General features: G+C 38.7%; 1 protein-coding gene across 3 annotated transcripts in view; it reads left to right on the forward strand.

The window, feature by feature from the left end:
• ASAP2 (ArfGAP with SH3 domain, ankyrin repeat and PH domain 2) overlaps positions 1 to 21,054 on the forward strand; it is an 89,898-nt gene that overhangs the window by 36,487 nt on the left and 32,357 nt on the right. For all 3 annotated transcript variants that reach the window (XM_082047512.1, XM_082047514.1, XM_082047513.1), the window contains exons 5-11: positions 179 to 228; positions 10,763 to 10,892; positions 12,994 to 13,079; positions 13,991 to 14,066; positions 14,560 to 14,646; positions 20,080 to 20,183; positions 20,295 to 20,364. In XM_082047512.1, coding sequence (XP_081903638.1) covers positions 179 to 228; positions 10,763 to 10,892; positions 12,994 to 13,079; positions 13,991 to 14,066; positions 14,560 to 14,646; positions 20,080 to 20,183; positions 20,295 to 20,364 — 603 coding nt within the window. The remainder of the gene's footprint in view (positions 1 to 178; positions 229 to 10,762; positions 10,893 to 12,993; positions 13,080 to 13,990; positions 14,067 to 14,559; positions 14,647 to 20,079; positions 20,184 to 20,294; positions 20,365 to 21,054) is intronic.

A 21,054-nucleotide genomic window follows, 5' to 3' on the forward strand; every position in this document is an offset into this window, starting at 1 on the left:
ACAAGCTTGTTTTTCCTGTGTGCAAGATTGCTTTTACACAATCCTTAGGTGAGCTGTTGAAGAAAGAGGAGAGTCCCTTATTCTAGTAGGTGCTACAGATGGCCGAGGTGCGTCCTCATCATTAGATCCACAGTATTTTCCATGTAAACAATGTAACTGTATTTTTTTTTCTTGACAGGACCTGAAAAAACCCTTTGATAAAGCTTGGAAGGACTATGAAACAAAAGTGTATGTATCTTTTAAATTTTCATTTAAAAGGGAAGTATAACTGAAATGTGTAAAAGTCATTGTTTAATGTTAAGGTCCCAGACAGAGTTCTAGCTGAGAAGCTGAGCTTTTTTTTTTTGTTGTTCTTTAAAACCTGGACCTGTGTGAAAGCACAAGTGCATGGACACAATCATTTCAAATTCTGTAATATACAACTTATTTAATGGGTAAATTGTTTTTTGTGTCTATGGGTGCCGTGACAGTTAGTGTCTGCAGTAGACCTCTTTGCTTAATGAATTCCAAGTAACAAGCATAATCTCCCAGTGCACATTTATCCACTGTATATTCTTCCATTTCAATTAAGAAAGTTTTGCTTTAATTGGGAAATAATTTTTTAAAATTTTTTAATAGGATCCATATTACTGCCTTGTAACCTACTACACATTAAATCCACTTTCCTGCCTTCCTCTGCTTTTGGAGGACACTATTATACAAAAGGAAAAGTTAGCCACCCTGTGTTTTCATCCTTAAAAGTGCAGCAACATAATTGTACTTGATGTCCTTTTAAGTATTTGTTGTTGTTGTTTTCTTTTCCTCATCAGTGACTAATTCACTATAATTAGCAAGTTTCCTTAGTCAGAAGAGCACAGAAGAAATTATATACTTCATGCCTAAGTGTTTTCAAATGTCTTAACAAATTATATCAATAATATGCAAGTCAAAATTTAGTTCTGGATTTGTTAGCCTACAACCCTCTTCATGACTCTGTCATGTCTCTGGCTCTGGTGCATCTTATGAGATGATGCCCAGTAGGAAAACCTTGTTTGATGCTGAGCCTTTGGCACAACAAGCTGCTAAGGCTGCTGAGGGTGTGAGTTTGCTACTACCGTTCCAAAACTGCCCATGGTTCTGGATCAATCCAGATTTAGTAAATCAGATTTAATTAGCGTGGTAGATTTAAAGATATGGATATTTTCTGTATTTCATGCCAAGGTTGGATGGCCTCAGCAGGTGTCTTGTGCACTGGGAATGGCTGAACACCTATATGAGTCTTGTCAACCGTGGCTCATGTTACATGTTCAGCTCAATTTACTATAAGCCACTTGTTTGACGGTGTCTAATGCAAAGTATAAAGAGCTATAAAATGAGTTTTCATAACAATTTTGTGTCAAGCTAAATGAATCAAATGAGTCAACAAAACTCAGCACCTAAAATCAAACATCATGGATTTTGGTACTTCTTAACTCTTCAAGTGGTTTAGTGTCCTACAGCAGGAATAGTTATTTCCTGGGCTAACAGAGTAAATTTTATCAGCACAGCTGATAGTCTCCAAATTACAATTTCTTAGTGAGTTTTATTCTTTATTCCAGTATTACCTGGGTTGTTACAGTTGGTTGAGTTTCATGTCACATATCCAGCATTTTTGATCTTCTGAGATCGAGTGCCACATATTGGACCCTGCTGATGCAAGTCCCGAAGAATCACATACCATGACACTTTTTAGCATAAATAGCTTGCAGATCCCCAGCTACCTATGTTGGCTGAGAAACTAGCAACGATTTTTTCGTTTTTTTAATTGCACAAAGGTGTAGGGATTCTGTAGTGTCCGCTGAGTTGGCCCATCTGAAGCTGTGTGCAGAGTCTTCAGAAATTATTTCTGCAGGTGGCTTGCTCAAAAAAGCAACAAGTTTAACAAGTTAGCTAGGCCTCATTATTCTTTTGGCGAATATAAATGAAAATGGTCTAATGTACTGCTTTCCAGGCTCAGTTTGTGAGGAAGACCTGAGTGGCTTTTGTTTTTTGAAACTGCCTAGCTAGAGCTGCATTTTGGTAACTAGACATTCTGAAATGTTAAGATAAACCTCCAGTCTGACAATCAGAATTCTTGGAAGGTTGTGATGGCTCTGGTGTTTCATGTTCTTAATACCAGTGAACAGACTCACTTTGTGCTGTGCCAGTTACTGGCTGTTGAAGTAATGAAGATTTCTAATCATTGCACATGGCAGCAGTTGATCTCTGAGGATGGGCCATAAAGAACAATCCGGTAATTTAGTCTGCTGTTCTCCACCTGTGCTTGATTGCGGATCTGAAAGCTTGTTTACTTACGTATAACTTATTCATACTGACATCCGACAAAGTTTGTGTGCAGAATTTAAAATACATTCTGCACACTGCTGGAACATACAACAAGAACACTGTTACTACTGGACCAAGAGCTCTGATGCTTCTAGAATTTCTGATAGAATATTCACCAGGATGAATATGTTGCAATGATGTAAAGATTTGTACTTTGATTCTCAGTTTGGTCTTAGCAGGTTGTCTGTTTCAGTGTCAGGTACTCCAGAAATATTTCCGTTTAAACTTAGTTAAGTATTAGAGTAGTAAAAATGTGCGTAGAAGATATATTTGGATCTGTATATTTGGCAATTCTGATATAAGAACAGTAGATACCTGGGAATGTTGTTGTGTATGTTATTTCATTTAGGACCTGAAAATGTGATGTTGATGTGTTTTTTTTCTACCTGTGGGATTGCTTGTATAATACCATGAGATTGGCTTTTCCTTTTAACCAACAGTCCATTAGAAAGCCTACTTTATGGCTTTGCTTTCAAACAAGACACTTGTTTTTTGATCCGAAGCAGAACCAGGTTATTTTTTCCTAGTGTAAGGAGATAACCTCTTTCCATGTTATCTCTGTACTTTCTGCAAGATTTTTTTCACAAGTGAAGCACAGCTCCTTGACAATGCTTACTTCTAAGCCACTTATGTGTCAAGTTATTCAACATGCAAAAACTGAAGGCAGCACATGTTCATCAAGAAATTCTTTCAGATCTATTACCATTTTCTCTGATATTTCCAAGTGGTGGGCTGGTACAGTTGCTACACACTCTAGTTTTCTTCTTTTTTAAGCGGTTAGATGAAAGCTTCACATCAGTATTCTAGAGTTTAAAGCTCTTAGTCTAACTTGTTGGACTCCTTCACTTTGATCAAGACCAAAGGATCATCTGCTTGAGGCTTGGGATAGGGAGCCTAGGAATTCTATGTACAGGGAAATTCTTTAAAACAAGGGGTGCTTTTTGTGTGTGTGTGGTTTTACAACGCCAGAAATTACGTATTGTGGCTTAAGTTTGCCAGTCAGGGAATATTGCTTTTCATAGCAAACTGCGTCACTTTTATGAAGGAGCAGACCAACTGTCCATAGTTCTGTCAGACTGGAGCTTCCCCAATACCCCCACCCCTGCAAGGAGGACTGTGGGATTTGTCAGCCCCCCTTGTGCGTAAGATGGGTTCCCGGATCAGTTGAGCTGTTACCAGCTGTCACTGTTCAGCGTTGGTCTTTACAAATCAGACATGGGAAGTTTAGATGTGATTTTTAAGCTAGGGTGAGAATATTCATTTGAGCCTGAATCTGTTCAGGTCAGCTTTACCATCTACTAGATTTTGAACACAGGAAAACAGTGAGGTTTTTCTGGGTTGCTGTTAAGTATGCCACTGAGATTTCTTGAGATAATTGTTTTTATTCTGTGGCTGTCCCAAATGGATCTGAACTTCTTTTAGCTGTGCATGTTGGTCATCTGTAGCAGTGCGTGGATGCAGAGTCATCTAAGGACTCTTAATTACAAACTGAATTTCTTTGTTGTAATATCTTCACAGTGTCTGCCTTAACAAGGGGCAAAGGGACTGGGAGAGGTAACCTCAGTCTCACCTACAGTCTGCATTGCCAAAAGGGGATGGTGGATGTAGGTGTTGGTAGACAGAGGTTTGCTCAGCCTTCTGCAATCTGTTACCTTAGGTGAGTGCTTGTTTGGACTGTGCCTAAAACCAGTCCTAGGTTTACGCTTAGTTAGCTATCTTTTCCTGTGCTATTTCCTCAAATATGTGAGTATCTCTTTTTATTCTGCTCTTTGTCTGCATATCCCTCTGTATCATATGCTTAGAATCACACCATTCATCTGCATTTCCTAGTCACAAGTACAGACCTGTGAAGCTAAGTGCCAGATATCAGAGTGGTATTTTTGTAGTCTATGGAGAAGTGTCTTCATCCTGATTTCTGTCTCTGTAGGCTGTCTTTATAAGGAAGAATTGGAGCTTATTTGCCGCAATATCTCATCTCTCTTACTTGCACCTTTGTGATTACATACCAGCTGCTAATATATCCAAGTGTGACCTATTTGAAAAGAAATTCAGTTAAAAATTTTGATGTGTCTAATCTTGTTTGGGAGAGTGATGTTAAGACCCATTTTTATGCTCTTGGATCACCACCCATCAATGTTGATTATATGCAACTTCTTCACCCTGTAGCTACCTAACATCTCGGAGTATTTTCCTGAAGATCACCGTAGCTGAAGTAAGTGAGGGAGCCTGGATCAATTTTTCTTTATACCTTGGGAATGTTCTTGAATAAGAGAGTAAGAGGAGCAAGTAACCCGTAGCTTTATGCCAGCCTACCTCAGTCAAAAATTGGGAGCATCCTGAGGTGACATTCATCAATAATTCATCTTTTCTCACCACCAGTCATTAACATGCTTCAGTTGAAGCTACAAAGATTTTTAAAGCTTTAGAGTAGTTAAAAGCAGCGCATTTCTCTGAGGACCTCAGTTCCAGTCCTTGTTTCCCATACACAAGCTGGGCGGTGCTGCCTGGCACCGCAGCACCACAGTGGGACTGGTCTGTCTGTGTCCTTTGGGTAGAACTGGTGCAGACTGGGCTGTTCTTGTTATGAGGTGATCGTACTTAAACACTAATGGCAGAGGCGCCGGGGGAGCATATGGGGAGGGAGTACACATGTCATACAAACTGCTCATTCTCCCAGCAGGCAGACCGTATTCAACAAGGCAGCGAGCCAGATTTCACCCACATTCTTCAGTTTAATAGGTCCTGTTGTGGTGGATTTTGAGGTAAAGACATTCTGTCAATTTTGCACAGGAAATAGAAGCTTAAACTTACTGAAGCGTATTATTTACTCATTTTTTAGTTGAACAGTAGTGTCTGTATTCCAGACATAAGCCTGTCTTTCCTGAAAAGAAATGTTAATTTTTTAAATCAAAGTGCCTTATTTTTAGGCCTGTAAATATATGTTATCTTCAGAAGTTCTCAGCTAATAAGTGTTGTGCTAATGCTATGAAACAAATGCTAATGAAAACTAACAAGCTTTTCCTGGGAAGGCTGACTCCCTCTCCTCCTTTGCTATTCTTTTAAAAGCTGGGTATGAGGTCTATTATGCACAACTGAGTGAGGAGAACAAGTTGTTCCAATGTGCTGATGGGATTATAAAATCAAAGCAGTAGGCTGAGGTACTTTACGTTACTGTGCAGAAACACAAGCGCTCATACCAAGATATAACTCTATCATTAATTATTTGTTTCTGAACCATTTGAAGTCAATGGAAGAATGAACAAATTCTTATTACAGTCTTCTGTAAAGATATCTGCATAGTTATTTGATTAACTGATTCTGTTTCCAGTTTGGTAAACTCTTTTTAAAAAAAAAAATATTAAAAAATTATCTGAAAATTCTGCAAGCTTTTCTCAAATTACTTCTTCAGAGCTCTAACTTGACTAAGTAGATCATTGATATTCATAGGTTGTAGGTATTTTTGCCATGTTTCCTTTTAAAGCATGTATATAAGACAAAGTGGAGGTCACATTTTGGAAAAAGTGGCATAGAATGAAAGTGCTAAACAAGACAGCTTTAATATAGAATCATAGTATAGAATCATAGAATCGTTTAGGTTGGAAAAGGCCCTTCAGAACATCGAGTCCAACCATTAACCTAACACTGCCAAGCACACCAGTAAACCATGTCCCTAAGCACCACATCAACATGTATTTTAAACACCTCCAGGGATGGTGATTAAACCACTTCCACACCCCTGGGTAGTTTGTTCGAATGCTTGATAATCCTTTCAATTCAGAAATTTTTCCTAATATCTGATCTAAACCTCCCCTGGCACAACTGGAGGCCATTTCCTCTCATTGTATGGCTTGTTACTTGGGAGAAGAGATGGATACCCACCTTGCTACAACCTCCTTTCAGGCAGTTGTAGGCAGCAATAAGGTCTCCCCTCAGCCTGCTTTTTCTTCAGGCTAAACAGCCCCGGTTCCCTCAGCCAGTTCTCATCAAACTTGTGCTCCAGACCCCTCACCAGCTTCATCGCCTCCTCTGCACTCTCTTCAGCACCTCAATGTCTTTCTTGTTGTGAGGGGCCAAAACTGAACATGGGATTTGAGGCGGGGCCTCACCTGAGCTGAGTACAGGGGGATGATCACCTCCCTAATCCTGCTGGCCACACTATTTCTGATACAAGCCAGGATGCTGTTGGCCTTTTTGGCCACCTGGGCACACTGCTGGCTCATGTTCAGCTGGCTGTCAATCAACACCCCCAGATCCCTTTCTGCCAGGTAGCTTTCCAGCCACTCTTTGCTGAGCCTGTGGCGCTGCCTGGAGTTGTTGTGACCCAAGTGCAGGATCCAGCACTTGGCCTTGTTGAACCTCATACAATTGGCCTCAGCCCAACAATCCAGCCTGTCAAGATCCCTCCATATGGCCTTCCTACCCTCCAGCAGATCAACATTCCCACCCAGCTTGGCATCATCTGCAAACTTACTAAGGGTGCACTCAATCCCCTTGTCCAGATCATTGATAAAGAGATTAAACAGAACTGTCCCCAATGCTGAGCCCTGAGGAGCACCACTTGTGACCAACCACCAGCTGGATTTGACTCCACTCACTACAACTCTTTGGGCTCAGCCCTCCAGCCAGTTTTTACCCAGCAGAGTTCACCCATCCAAGCCATGAGGAGCCAGTTTCTCCAGGAGAATGCTGTGGGAAACAGTGTCAAAAGTTTTACTGAAGTCCAGGTAAACAACATCCACAATATACTGCTTTGAGCCTGAGATTCCATATTAAGTATTTTTATTTTGAAAGAGATTACCTGCAAATTAAATGGAGAAGGTTTGAATGAATCTGCAGGTAACTGAATTAATCTATTTTGAATTAATCTGCATCCTAAAGTGCAGGATGAGTGAAAGCAAAAAGCATTCCAGCATTTCCAAAGGAATAAGGTGACTTCTTCATTCAGAACTTGGGTGATCAGAGAGTCATGCTTCACTGTCAGCCTTGGCAGACAGTAGGATAAAATAAGCTGGAGGTTGTTTCATTGAAGGGCTAGGGTGCCAGAGCTGAAGTTGGAGAGTCAGGCTGAAAAGGAAGACTAGACAAAGAAAGGATATTTGAAATGCAAATGTATACTGTTATTTTGTCAAACAAAATAGCCCTTGGAAGCACTCCATTTTCCAGAATGCTCCCCATTCAAGTCTGTGTCTGCCAGGTGCTGTTCTCAGTCTCTACACCTTCTCATGTCAGCAGCCAGACCCAGCCTGGCTCACTGCTGGCTGGGGAAGGGCAGGAAGAAAGAGTTGCTGCCCAGCCACTTCATTGCTGCAGGTACCCAGGATGTTCTAGCTGTTTACCTTTGTTTGCTGGCTAAAAATAGATACCAGTCTTTGGCATGTTAAACAGTAAAATAGGTCCTGTGCTTTTTGAAGTTTAAAAAAATAAAAACGCCTACTTTATTTATTTGTACCACGATCTGTATGAGAAAATTGATTTCTTTGAAATACAAATCAAAATTTGTATTGAAAAACAGTTGCTTTTCAATTTGGAGCTGTAAAAACAGTCATATAGTGGAAACTGAACAGACAAGACCATTTATTTTGTATGTGATCGACTTTTTGGTTGTACTTCAGCTTTACTTGTCTGTTGCAGAAATCTGATCTCACTGCGTATTAGTCATGTGCAGCTGTGTAGTAAATGGACTTAAGTGTGCTCAGATTCTAATCTTAGTCAGCAAAATCTATATATGTGATATGTGCTGCATGAGCTTCAGGAACAGCAGCTTTACAATACACTTGCTTCCTTCTTATTCCTTCAAGAGGATTTTTGTAGACTTTTTCCAATTTTCATATTAATTTTGCTTCACTGATCTGCCTAGAAAACCCAAATACCCTGCGATATTTGGAAGTCCCACAGTGGTGCATTGTAGAACTGTCTTTGCCAGAAGGATTTGGTTAATGCCACGTGAGATAAGGTGAGTTGGCCCTTGCATGTGGACAGGAACCAGGCCAACCTTTAGCACTCAGATTTGCCTGCAACCCTGCTTTATGGGATTTCTTTGTTTCCCTAGAAACAAAGCACCCTGTAGTATCAATTAGATAGGAGGCAGCATATTACTGTAGTCAAACAACAGGTTAAATTCTGAATTGTGAAGTTGAAAATGTAGTTAGAGATTAAAAGTATAAATAATACGGAAATGGAAATATGAAATGCTCCATCATATATCTCTGGTACTTGTCACCGAGAGATGGTTTGTGGTTTTTTTGGAAAGCACCTCAGAAGATTTTGAAGCCACTGAGCCGGAAGCTCCAGCAAACAGCTTCAAGGATGTCTTATTTCTCTGAATTACTTGGTAGATGCAGGTGTGCTTTGGTCTTGGTTTAACTACTTTTTGCCTGTGGACTGTGGTTTATCCTTTAAAGAGTAGAAAGGACTCTTTCACCAAAATACAACTCTTTCTTTAAAAGGAATTCAGCTTCTTAAAACAATGTATGCTGTAATTTTGTGCATAATGTTTGACTCTTTGGCAGTATTAGTTGTCTTTTGCTTTAACTAGCATTTGGAGACACCTTATGACATGTTAATAAACTCTTAAAATTTTAGAGGTGGTTATGTCATCCTATGTTTGAGTATTATTCTCTGTAAATAGTGAAAATAGAAAGCAATAGCAATTGATAGTTATTAGACTTGACTCACATTTCAGTGAGTTCTCTGGCCTCATGAATTGTTGACGTGGAATTTGAGAGAATTAAAACCGTCCTGGATCTTTTCTCTGAGGTTGGACATTTTTAGAACTATCAAGTATGACATAACGTAAACTCTCCTGTGTGTGTGCTGGAATGGAGCTGTGTATTTGTCGTTTTCTGTGAATCTTTTTCTAATGGTTTATCTTCCTTGTTCACAGTTGATGTCTGGTTAATTCTTGTGTTTGGACTCTGTATTCCGTGGCTATAAATGACGTAATTGGCAGTAAGTGGGTAAGCTTTGATTGAAAACAGAACATTCTGGAATTGAGGTTTTATTCAGTCAGGTGAAGGCTTTCAGAATATTTATGTCAAAGGAGAGGAGCTTCTCTCTGAAGGTCCACTGCTGGTGGGACACAATGGGCTGAGAAGGGGTGCACTGCTGCTGGACGTGTTGGCTGCTGGAACACGGCACCAGCTGGCTCTGCCGTGCCTGCCAGTACCGAGAGCACAGGGAAGCTTTTTGAATTGCTGTTCAAAATATTTCCCTGTGGAAATGTTGCAGGATGGGATTAATGGGATTAATTCTAGTTTTCCCTTGCTGCTTGAGGTGTAAGGGAGGCAGTTCCTCATCCTTGAGACGTGTAAGTACAGAATGTGTTGTTAACTGGGAGTCCTCAGACCATCATTTTTCCAGACGCTGTTAGGGTAATGTTAACATCAGGTTAAGAGAGCACTTGGGACATGTCATCTTTTCAGAGAGAGAGCTGAGAGACACTTGACTGCCCACGCGGAGGTAGGACTGTGCGGGTGCTATTTGTTCCCCTCGTCTGCTTCCTGTATTCCTGTGTAATGCTTCCTCCTGTTCAAAAGCAGTTCAGCATTTCCTCAGGAAGCTCTTTCCAGAATTTTCAGCTTCTAAACGGTACAAGTGGCAAACTAAAAGTATTTCTCCAAAAAGTAAACACCTTCATGTATTTTCATTTATTAATAATCTTTTATTTTCATGTCAGGCTTGTCTAACTGAGTAGTATAATTATGCTACTCCCTTTAGGAATAATACGGGAAATAGCTGTAAAAAAATATGCAAGTGTGTTTAGGGGAGTTATACTGTATGGCAGGCATTGATTATTCATTTATATTCTGCAGAAGAACCTGTTTTATTCAGAGCTTTTGGAAAATGTTCATGGAAACTTTTAGGGAATTAGGACAGCTGGTCTAGCAGACTTTGAAGTCTGCAACGCAGCCGGCTGGCCGGTATTCCCGGTGCCAACTGGCTCAGTAGCAAGTAGAGATGGCAACTGTGATTTTTGGCTTAGGAAACCCTGTATATATAGAAGATGACTTGATGACAGGCAAGACTCAATAAATCTGGTGACAGAATTGAACTCTGTTAACCAGTATTTGGTCAGTTGGCAATAAACATCCCCCTGCATTTTCAATTAAAATTCATTATTTTGTTTCTGGATTTTTTTTCTTCAATGCAAGAACGTAGTATCTCCTTCTCATTTAGTATCTTCTTTTGGAATAGCTGTCAGGACATTATTTTAACAAATGATAGAATTACATTTCAGCTACTGTATGTCATTGCTGATCTTTAGTCATTGTCAAATTTCAAATGAAATGTCATCTGGAAGTAAGTCATACGTAAAGCTGCAAGAGTTTGGCTCTGCATCTGTCAGTAGACTTTTTGAATAATCAGATTTCCTGAGAGGCTGTGGATTTCTCACTTCATTGACTGATTCTTTGCCTTATAGTACAAAAATAGAGAAGGAGAAAAAAGAGCATGCTAAGCTGCATGGGATGATCCGGACAGAAATAAGTGGAGCTGAAATTGCAGAAGAGATGGAGAAAGAAAGAAGGTTCTTCCAGTTACAGATGTGTGAGGTAAGATTCAATGTGAAATTCATATTGTTCTACTATTATTTTTAGGAAAATTATGGAAAACGCAATTGTTTAATGGCAACTATGATGTTAAAGGGAAATGCCAGGTTTATTAGTGGACGCCATTTGCTAAAATACATTTTTCTTATCCTGATCTGCTAGCTTAGCAGGAAATTTAGATATTTTCTAATTTCACTTAACAAGTAAAATGTAGAATAAATAAATAATGCAAAGCTCAGTTAAACACAAAGAGATTATAATGAATAAGCCTTTACACTACTACTTTGCTGGAAGTTATTTTAAGCCCTAGATCATTCCCTGAATTGTTCCCTGTGCTGACAGCTGTTGCGTTATTATGAGGAGAGACTCCAGTCTAGCACACTGCTGGGCTGGTGCTGAAAAAGAAGTGTTAAGGATGGAATCCAGCCATCTTTCAAGATGTTTCAGAATGTTTCTACTTTGAAATCTTTGTGATTTTGCAGTATGTTAAATCTGATGTGAATATTTTTGGTTCAATTAGTTTAAGTGCCTGTCAGGTTTCGAGGTTGAGAATTCAAGTTGCTGTGTTTGTTCTTTCCATGCATTAACTAATAAATAATCCATGAGTGTTTCTTCTGTTTGATGATTAGAGCTAATTTGACTCATATGCCAATGGAGCTTAACAGCAGTTGTCCTGAATACCACTTTTAGTAACAGCGTGCACTGATACTTACTGGAAAAGCTTCACATTCCTATGCCAGTCAGACTAAAGTATTCAAAACTGGTGAAGGGATTTGAGTACCCAATAAACATATGGATGTTGCCTGCGAATTGCTCAACTGTTTCCTTCCTAAGAAAGAACCAGGAACAGATGCGTCTCTTCCTGTGTCACAGTAAAGGAGGAGTTGACTTTAGTCAGTTGTAGTGGTAATAAAATGCAGGGTGAAGTCTGTGAAACGGAATCAAGCTACCTTAAATGTGGAATAGCTGAAGTGTATCCTGTATTTCTTCTGATTTTTGGGAAAAGAAGTTTATACCTGGTTACCTCTGACTGGTCATAAAAGGGGACTTTGTTTTGGTTTTGTTAGTAAATCAGAAGGGAGACATACTGAAGTTGTATCATAAGTACAGGCTAGTTCTCTATAAATTGTGAAAGTGAACCAAATACTAGATGCCTAGAGTTCCATTTTAAACTAACAGGAGCTAGAGAGATGATTCTTCCACACATCCACATTTAGACTAATCTTCTTGTCACCTGAACCAGCATAAAAAGCTCCAACATTGAAAACTGGCACCTGGGTACTGCTTTATTTTACTGGGTTGAAAACATTTAGGATGTACTGCAGGTAGGGGAAAACCAGACGCATCACAGCATTAGTTAGAAGACGTTCACTCCCTTGCTTGGTGGTCATTGCCTAAGCAGGAGTTAAAAATTGTTATCATTGAATGGACAGTTAAGAACTCCTGTAAATATTTGGTCAATCTTACTTCTGCTTGCATGGCTGACATCTTTTGTGCTATGGCATTTAGGGGAGGCACTGTCACTTAAAATGGACTTTGATTGTGCCTAATGCGAAAGAACATTAATTACACTTTTAGCTTGACAGCAGATTTGTCAAATCTCTTGCTAAACTGTAATTTGCTGTAATTACCATGTATAAGGAATTGATAGAGAAAGAAATAGATTCAGAAAGCAGATTTAAAAAATGGTTAAAATAATCCCTCACTTTTTTGAGTAAACTGCTTTCTTCCTTAATGACATCTGTTTAGCAGTGAATTTAACAACTAGTGAAATAGATACCTAGATGCGCTGTTAGGTTTAAGAATGGGTTCCTAAATGTACTACATGAACCATTTTATGCTTCCTTTAACACAGACTTTCACTAGGAGCCAGTAGTTTTAACAATTTGAACTAATCATAGTGAAGTGTACTTACAGGGTGTCAGAAATCAGCAGTGACAATTGCTTTTGTGATTAACCCTTGAGGCCACTGTTTGATGCATTCTCTTTTAGGTCTTCTGAATCTGCAACTCTTTAAGCTTGTTGAAATATAACTAAAAATAAAATATTTTTAAAATACTGTAGTGGTAATAATTCCTTTCTTTTGTGAATTACTGTTTAACAGTACCTGCTGAAAGTCAATGAAATCAAGATTAAAAAAGGAGTGGACTTACTTCAGAACTTGATCAAGTATTTTCATGCTCAGTGCAAGTATGTTGTAATTTTCTTTATGTCTACACAATAACTGGAGCAATGTTTTGTTTCAAACTATTGACATCATCGTAACAGTTTTCTAGATTTCTCAAAATATATCTAAGATTAAACTGTTCTTGCTGATGTCTTTTGACAAATCACTTTTGTCATGGACTAGTCATTGTTTTTGTTATTGTATTCCAAAACAAGTGATGAGGTTGAGTTAGTCCCATAGAGGAGTGCTACACAATAATTTGGCATATATTTCATAAACTGTTCTTGAAACCGAGCCATTAGTTTTGATGGGCTTTTTTGAGTGTATCTAGCAATAATATAAATTAATTCTGTGCTCAAGAAAACTAAATTGTATAAGCAGTGGGCTAAAAATATATTGAAGGAATCACTCTTTTTCTAATTAATTGGATGACTCGGTAATAAAACAGAGAGCTCTCATTACAATGATGTACTTTTTTATGGTAGTCTTACCGATCAATAACACAGCAATAAATTCATAGCTGTAAACTTGAAAGAGCTGCTGTTAACCTGTTTAAATCAGTAAGTTTTCATCTTAAAAGACCAGTCTGCATCTGTGTAGGTTTTTAACCTTTATAGTTGTCTTGCTTTTAAAATCTGTCTCACTTGTAGTACGCCAGTCATCTGTTCTGTCCATTTAATAAAACTTCAACAACACAAGTGCTGTGTTGTGTTCTCACTTTCATGTATGCTTCCCAGAGTGAAAACATTTTCTGTTTTCTTGTTTTCAATCAAATGTGCATTTAGTTGTGGTTTCTTTAAATTTATTTTTTAAATCCCACCTTTTTTCGTTCTCTTTTTAAGAGCAGGGAATACTTGGCATAATCTTCCTTTGCAACTTTTAAAACAGGAAATACTAAGTAAAGTTTAATAACACTTTGTTTTTTCTTTTTAAGTTTCTTTCAGGATGGGTTAAAAGCAGTTGAAAGTCTCAAGCCTTCAATTGAGACACTCTCGACAGATCTTTATACAGTGAGTAGCAACCTTTCACATTTGTGCTGTAAACTTAGTTTTTTACAGTCAAACTCTGACCATTTTGGTTCAGGTTGGTTGACTGTTTCAGTAGTTGGTATTTTAAGGTTTTGAATAGATTTTTGAGTAAAGTCTTGTTTTAATATCATATCCAGAATCCTTCGTTTCAGACCCCACTGTGTCAAACATTACAAAAACAGCCTTTGCTTTAAAATGTTTATTAAGTGGAAAATAAGATACGGTTTTAAATAGAACACAAGAAAGCAAGAACAGTGTGAGGCAGTATCAAAGTCTCAACCCAGCAACATCCTAGCCATTATCAAGTTTTCTGAAGATATAAAGGAAAATAAACTGATTACATTATCTTTTCCCTTGCTGTTTTAATTCTTGATTAACATTTCTCAGAAAAATGAACCAATTAAGTAGCCAGTTTGGAAGAATTGTGTTGAAAAGAAACAATGTTATTTTTAACCTGTGTTTTTCTTCCTTCAAGATTAAACAAGCACAAGATGAGGAAAGAAGACAATTAACACAGCTTAGAGATATTTTAAAATCAGCACTCCAGGTTGATCAGAAAGAGGTGAGCATGTAAGGTGGTATAACTTCGGAATACTCATTTTAATTACTTATAATGTAATGTTAGTATTTGAAATAGATTTATTTTAACTTTTATCAGCCATCTGTTTTGTTTATTCATCTTTGTTTTGATGCTGATACTGAATGTTTCTGACAACGGCAGATTTTTTTTAATGAATTCTCACTAGAAGTATGAGACTTAACTTCTTGTTACTAATATTGCAAAATACTTAAGATGATGCACTGTCTGTGAATTAACAGCCAATGCTGTCGCTGGTGCTCAAACTGAGAACGGAAGAACTTTGGCAGTATCAGGGAGACCCCATTAGTATGATCTTATGTCAAAATAGTATTCTAAACTGTATAAAGATTATGTAAAACTGAACTTCAAATCCCCAAACATCTCTTGGTATCATCTCCAAAAATGACAATTAAGTTTGCAGCTATGCTGCAAGACGCCACTTTTCAAACGTGCAAGAGTTGGGTCAGTCCAGCAATCTAACAAATAAGTATTTTTTTGAATTTTGGTTATGATTGCTGTTAGATTTAAGGAATCCTGGAGTAGTTTTGCCAAGTTCTTATCTGGAAGCCGCCAGCATCTTTTGTGTAATCTAATCCTAAATATTGGTTTTAGTTTTGTTTCAGATTGCTAGTGCTTCCTCTTCAAGTAAATAAATGCCAGCCAGCTTCCTCTGTGTGGCTGCTGGGCCAGGAGTAAGTGATAAATTAACCCCCTCCTCCCTTTTTAAGAGCAATCACAATAGAATAGTTTAGTCTGTAGAGCTCAGACTTCCTTGATCTTTTCCAGTCTTGCTTTCATCTTCCCATGAAGGTTATGGTGACTTCTTGCTCTTACCAGTGGCCAGATGATGGTGGTTGAGCAACCTAATCCAGTCAAAGATGTCCCCGCCCATGGCCTGGGGTTGGACTAGGTGATGTTTAAAAGTCCCTTCCAACTCAGACCATTCTGTTATCCTATGACTCTTTGAACAGTCTTCAGTGCTCTTCAACTTGAGGCGCCATTAGTTAACCATGGGAAGTTTGTGACAATGACCGTTGTGCACAAAGTCCCGTACAGTTTGCAGGCACTTTCTTAGGTTGTGTCTGGCATTTAGGACGCACTGAGGGGTGTGTTTGCTAAAAATTTCCAAATTGGAGCTCTCTGGAAGGAAGGACTAGTGATCCTGGTGGAAATGGTGACTACTTTGAATTCACTATTGGTTGCCCACTCTCAATAGCCTTTGCTGTTCAGGTTGTGTTAGCAGGCTTCCTATTGCATTCGTGTCTTTGTTCAGGAGAGGTGATAGAAGCACTTGGGTTTCATGGTTGCTGGGAATCTTGCTTCTCTATGTTTGCCTGTTTATCAGCGATGCTGATATTAAATGTATATGGAAGATGTGGTGAGCACACATCTTTTCACAAACTGAAAAATGTAAATATACACATAAATCTATTACTTGTACCGCTTTTGTTGCATTTAAAAATACAAGTGTAGAAAGTGCTTTAAGCTATATTCATTATTTATTAATTCTGCAAATTTAGGTATAGATGCTTACCCTGCAGAGCATGAGAAGTACTATAATTATTTTTAAAGTTTCTTGAAAACATCAATTAATCAGTGAGATGCCAGATAATCCTGGTGTAATTTACTGTACAACCCAGTAATATTATTCTTGTTGCACTGTAATTTCCTTTACTATAACTGATTTCTTTTTCCTTCCTGAAATGCATTTACATTTTGTGACCGAAGTCTAGGAGAGTAAGTGTTACTATGTTTTAATGACAATAGTTGGCATGATTTCCATTCAGATTTCAAGAAACTGGATTTTTTCCTCTGATCTTTTTTTCTCTTGATATGAAAAGACTGATTCTCTTTTTCCTCCTATTCTGTTTGTTGTATTACCAAAAAACAAAACAAAACAAAACAGGTGATTATTTCCTTTTTACTCTCTTTTGGGAATTAAATCCAGTTGCTTGATTTGATGTTCTTACAAGATTTTGAAGATGTGTATATGTTTAATTAAGATGGACTTGTATGAATATACATTGGCAAATATTGTTTCTTTTGTGTTTAAAAAAAACAAAACACAGACACTCATAGTGAGCCTTTTTTGTTGTGCCTGTATACAGTTTCCTCCTCCACAGAACTTACTCAAACCTGGTTTGTATTGAAACTTATTTTTGAAACATCATTGTGTGTACACCTCTGTAATTTTTAATTTTTAAACTTTTCTTTTTCAAACTGTAGATGTCCTGCAAGTTTTGGGGTCAGCCTTAGAGTTGTGTTGCCTTCACTTCCCTCTCCTGTGTCCTCCCTGAGGGCCTTACTGTAGCGGTTAGATTTGCTTCTACTTCTTCTCCATCTTTGGTAGATGTACATCTATTTAGGCCACTGCAATATAGGATACATTTTGTTTTTCTTGGTAAAAATTACAGTGGCTGTGCTATAGGAGAGGCTGCCTGTGGGGGATTCTGGCAGGTGTATCTGTTGCAGGCTCTGTGGGGCTGTAAGAGATAAGGGATGGATCTCGGAAACAACCTCCTGGCAGCGATCCTGCAAATGCAAGAGAAGCTCAGGCTCTTGGGGAACTGAAAAGGGGTTTTGGCAGCTTTATGCACAGGAATGATCCAGACAGTCTAAAATTCTGCTCTGTGGGAGCTGTGCAACGGCTAGCCAAAATCTGCTCTGTATCAGAGTTAAAGCACCTTGTGTGGAAAGTTCTGTTGTGTTCAAATAGTGGGGCCGATAAATAGGTTTTTAGAATCTCTCTTATCAGTAGTCACATACCACCTTTACAGAATACTGTTTTCACATTTCTTTCATTTTTAGCTATGCTATTCAGCTTGATTTAGAAGTCGTTTGGTCTTGGAAGAAATCCTTTCAAACCTCTTTATGGTCAGTGAAGCAATTCACTATAAATGTGCTGCAAGGAAATGACTCACCTTTTTTTTATTTGTATGCCTATCTGCATTTCAAAGCTGATAAAGTGGACAAAGTTCAGTTTCTAAGGCTGGTGTACTTGAGTCTGTTCTGATCTTGTTTTGTTCAAGAGATATTGAAAATGACAATACTCTGCACTAGGAATGTCCTATATCCTGCGGTGATGTGTGTCCTTGCATTGGTAATGTACGTTGTCACTGCTCCTCCGATGAGGCCCGTGGGTCTGACCCTGTTTTCTGTGATTTGTGCTCCTGTTAAATGCAATATGGAAACCAGAAATAAGGGAAGATCCTCTAAGGAGCCTGCATATGGAAATGACATACTGAAGTTGCCCAGAAGGATGTTAATTGTGGTGGTGATTTGTGGTAGGGGATCTCCTCTGTTAGGAACAGGGTCAGAATCATGAACTTGCCTGGCAGAGAGCTGTGGAAAGCCATCATCTGGCAATCACGTTGGACACTATTGATTTGAGTGTGGTCTGAAATGAGGATTTAAAATTGAAAATCTCCTTGTCTTGTCCTTAACTCCCTCTCATTTTTTTTAAAGATACCGTTCATAATAACGAATGTGTGGAAATACGTCAGCTACAGCAGCTTCCTCTGGGGTTGCAATGAGGCAGGAAGCTGCTGTTCTGAGCTTGCCAGGGCGGCCAAGCGCGGCAGCTGAGTGTGAACAGCAGCTGAAGGGAGGGAGATGAAATACAGCACAAAATATCCCACAAAAAAGTAGCAGCACATTCTGAAGTAATGGGAATAGTGCTATGGGCAGGTGTTGGAGGTCATCTGGAATCTTTACATCATTGAGGATGTGGAGAACTAAAATGCTTTTCCCTTAAGGGCTCTAACCTTTTTGGGAATGGAGTTCCCTTACTGACTGATGGGAGGCAGAGATCAAGGCACTGGGAGGACACAATAGGCAGTGTCAGGTCAGATTTTCTTCAGAAGTCAGTAAATGTATGTGTGCAGTGGTTCTTAATCAGTGACGAGCATTCTTTGAAAATGTTTTTCTGTTGGGCGGACAGAGTGCAAACCCAAATAATTCTGTGTAAACAGGCTGGAGAGGAATGATAAACAGACTGCTTTAAATCTGAAGGATGCTTTGTCAGGCACGGACATTTAAGTGGTGTTTTTGTAGTGCCTTTAAAAGCCTTGACTGAACGTTGTAGGCACCTGATGTGGCTTCCTAGATCCCCAGTGGAGAGACGGGTGGTGGGCAGGGGTTGCTTCTGCTGAAAAGGAGCATTCAGGAGCGCTGCAGCCTGCCCAGAGCACAGCTCCTGCTCCTCAGCATCACTGAGCTCCAGCACTTGTACGGGATGAGCCTGGAAACCTCCAGCCTGGTGGTGCGGAGTCCTGACTGCACTGAACAGGGCGGTGGGTGGGAGCTCTGTCCCTACCATCATGTTTCAGACCTGTTACGTGTTGTCATTTGTTAGGAACCTCTCCAATGCCATTACTGTTGAGGAGGATCCTGAATGGCTTTGGCTGCATTAGTAGCTTTGGTAGCAGGATGTGCTGCTGGAGCTTGTAAAGGAGCAGCATTCCATCTGAGCTGGCGTTCTCTGGGGAAGAGCACATCCAAGCGTGTTCTTAGTTGGCCTTTTTCCCCTGCTTCTATCCAGAGATGTCTTATACTGATAAAATATATGAAACTAATTGTAATTAGAGAGAAACTATCTTCTTAATTCATACTTTATAGATCACTGTACATTTTATTTTATCATGCACATACTCTGAAAACCCAAAATTATTTATCTTGTGGTCATACTTCTAGTTTATCTCAGACACAGTCTCATGTTTTTGGCAAAAGAGATTTTTTTAAATCAAATTAGTAAGTATATTTCTTAATAGCTCTTAAGTTTTTGCTTTCTTTTTTTGTTGTTGTTGTTGTTTTTGTTTCTTGCTGTACTTCTATTATCTGTCGTTTATAACAGAAGAGTTATTACATCCATAGAGCAGAGATTGTAGAAAATAATAAATATTAGACATTGTTACTGTGTGCATTGAGAAGCCCATCCCATCATGTTGCTGCTGCTAACACAGCTGGACACGTCAGATTCCTCTGTATCAGGTATTATTTTCCAAGAAGTTGGACCCTTGGCAGCAGTGGGTCCTGCATCTGCGTGGTTCTAAGAATAGTGAGAAGGGTTTAGTTAATCCTTGTCACTTCCTGTCCTGAAGTGTTTGCATAAGTTGGAAAGCCTGCTGCTCAATTAATTTTTGGGCTAAAAAAGCATATATGAAGGCAAATAGTAAAGCTAAATAAAAGCAAGTAAGAGGATTTTGACAGGTGCTGATAATGGCTACTTCTCAAATGTATTTTGTGCCCTCTGAAAAAACAAATGGATCTTGTTCTCTCTCAGTGAGGAGAAAAAAATGTGCTTAGTTTGGCCTGTAGGATTAGAGCAGGAAGGAAAGGCTCTGAAACTCATTAATTGGGGGATTTTTTTGTTGAATGTGTGGAAAGCATTACGAATTGCTGTTCTGTATATTGCAGGATTCTCAAATTCGTCAGAGTACAGCTTACAGTTTACATCAGCCTCAGGGAAACAAGGAACACGGCACTGAACGAAATGGTAGTCTGTACAAGAAAAGTGATGGGTAAGTACTTCCGGGTTCTACTGGAAAAAAGATAGATCCTAAGAGCTGAAGCAATGTAATACTATATATATTAAAAACTGAATCACTTTTTTTTTCCCCCCTTTAAACCAGAATCAGAAAAGTGTGGCAGAAGAGGAAGTGCTCAGTTAAAAATGGTTTTCTTACAATTTCCCATGGTACAGTAAGTATTTGTTTACAGTATTTTATGTACATGGTTGCTAATACAAAAAGTCAAGCTATGCTGGTCTATATTTATAATTTGGAATTAGCTAGATTCCTGATACAGCATTTTGAATATGATGGATACATTTTTTTTTTAAGGCAGTCTTTCAGAAAAATATCAAGACATACACAGTATCTAAAAATACCGCTGTTTTAATGCTCATGACTGTTAATGGGAAAAAAAGTTTTTTTTAATGACTCATTCAGTTCATATAAACTGTTTGTATTTTACCAGACTATCTAAAAATACAAATTCTAACTTCATTTTTTTGTAAAGATATGGTTGGGTGTTAACTCACCTTTTAGATATGGGTTAAACCATTTCTTGTATTTACAAGACAAATGGAGAGAATGCTGAGTCTCTTCTCTCTGATTTGCTGCCGTATGGTAATCTGTTTTGAAGGTGGCTTTCCTGGGCAGTAGCTGTTGGGGAAAATCAGCTCTGAAGGCAACTTCTGCCAGAATGACAAGCAAATTTTTCTTATTTACACTAGAAGTTTTAAATCTTTATACTTTGATATTTTGGACCTTCTACACTTGGCTTTAAACTCAGCTGGTTTTGCTTTCCCATAACCTTTCACTTTTTATGCTGCTTTTTGAAAACTTTTAAGAAAGTTTCTTAAGGCAAAAATCAACTCAATGACAGTAT

Source organism: Streptopelia decaocto (genome assembly GCF_964273445.1).
Source record: "Streptopelia decaocto genome assembly, chromosome: 3".
In the NCBI taxonomy this organism is placed as follows: Eukaryota; Metazoa; Chordata; class Aves; order Columbiformes; family Columbidae; genus Streptopelia; species Streptopelia decaocto.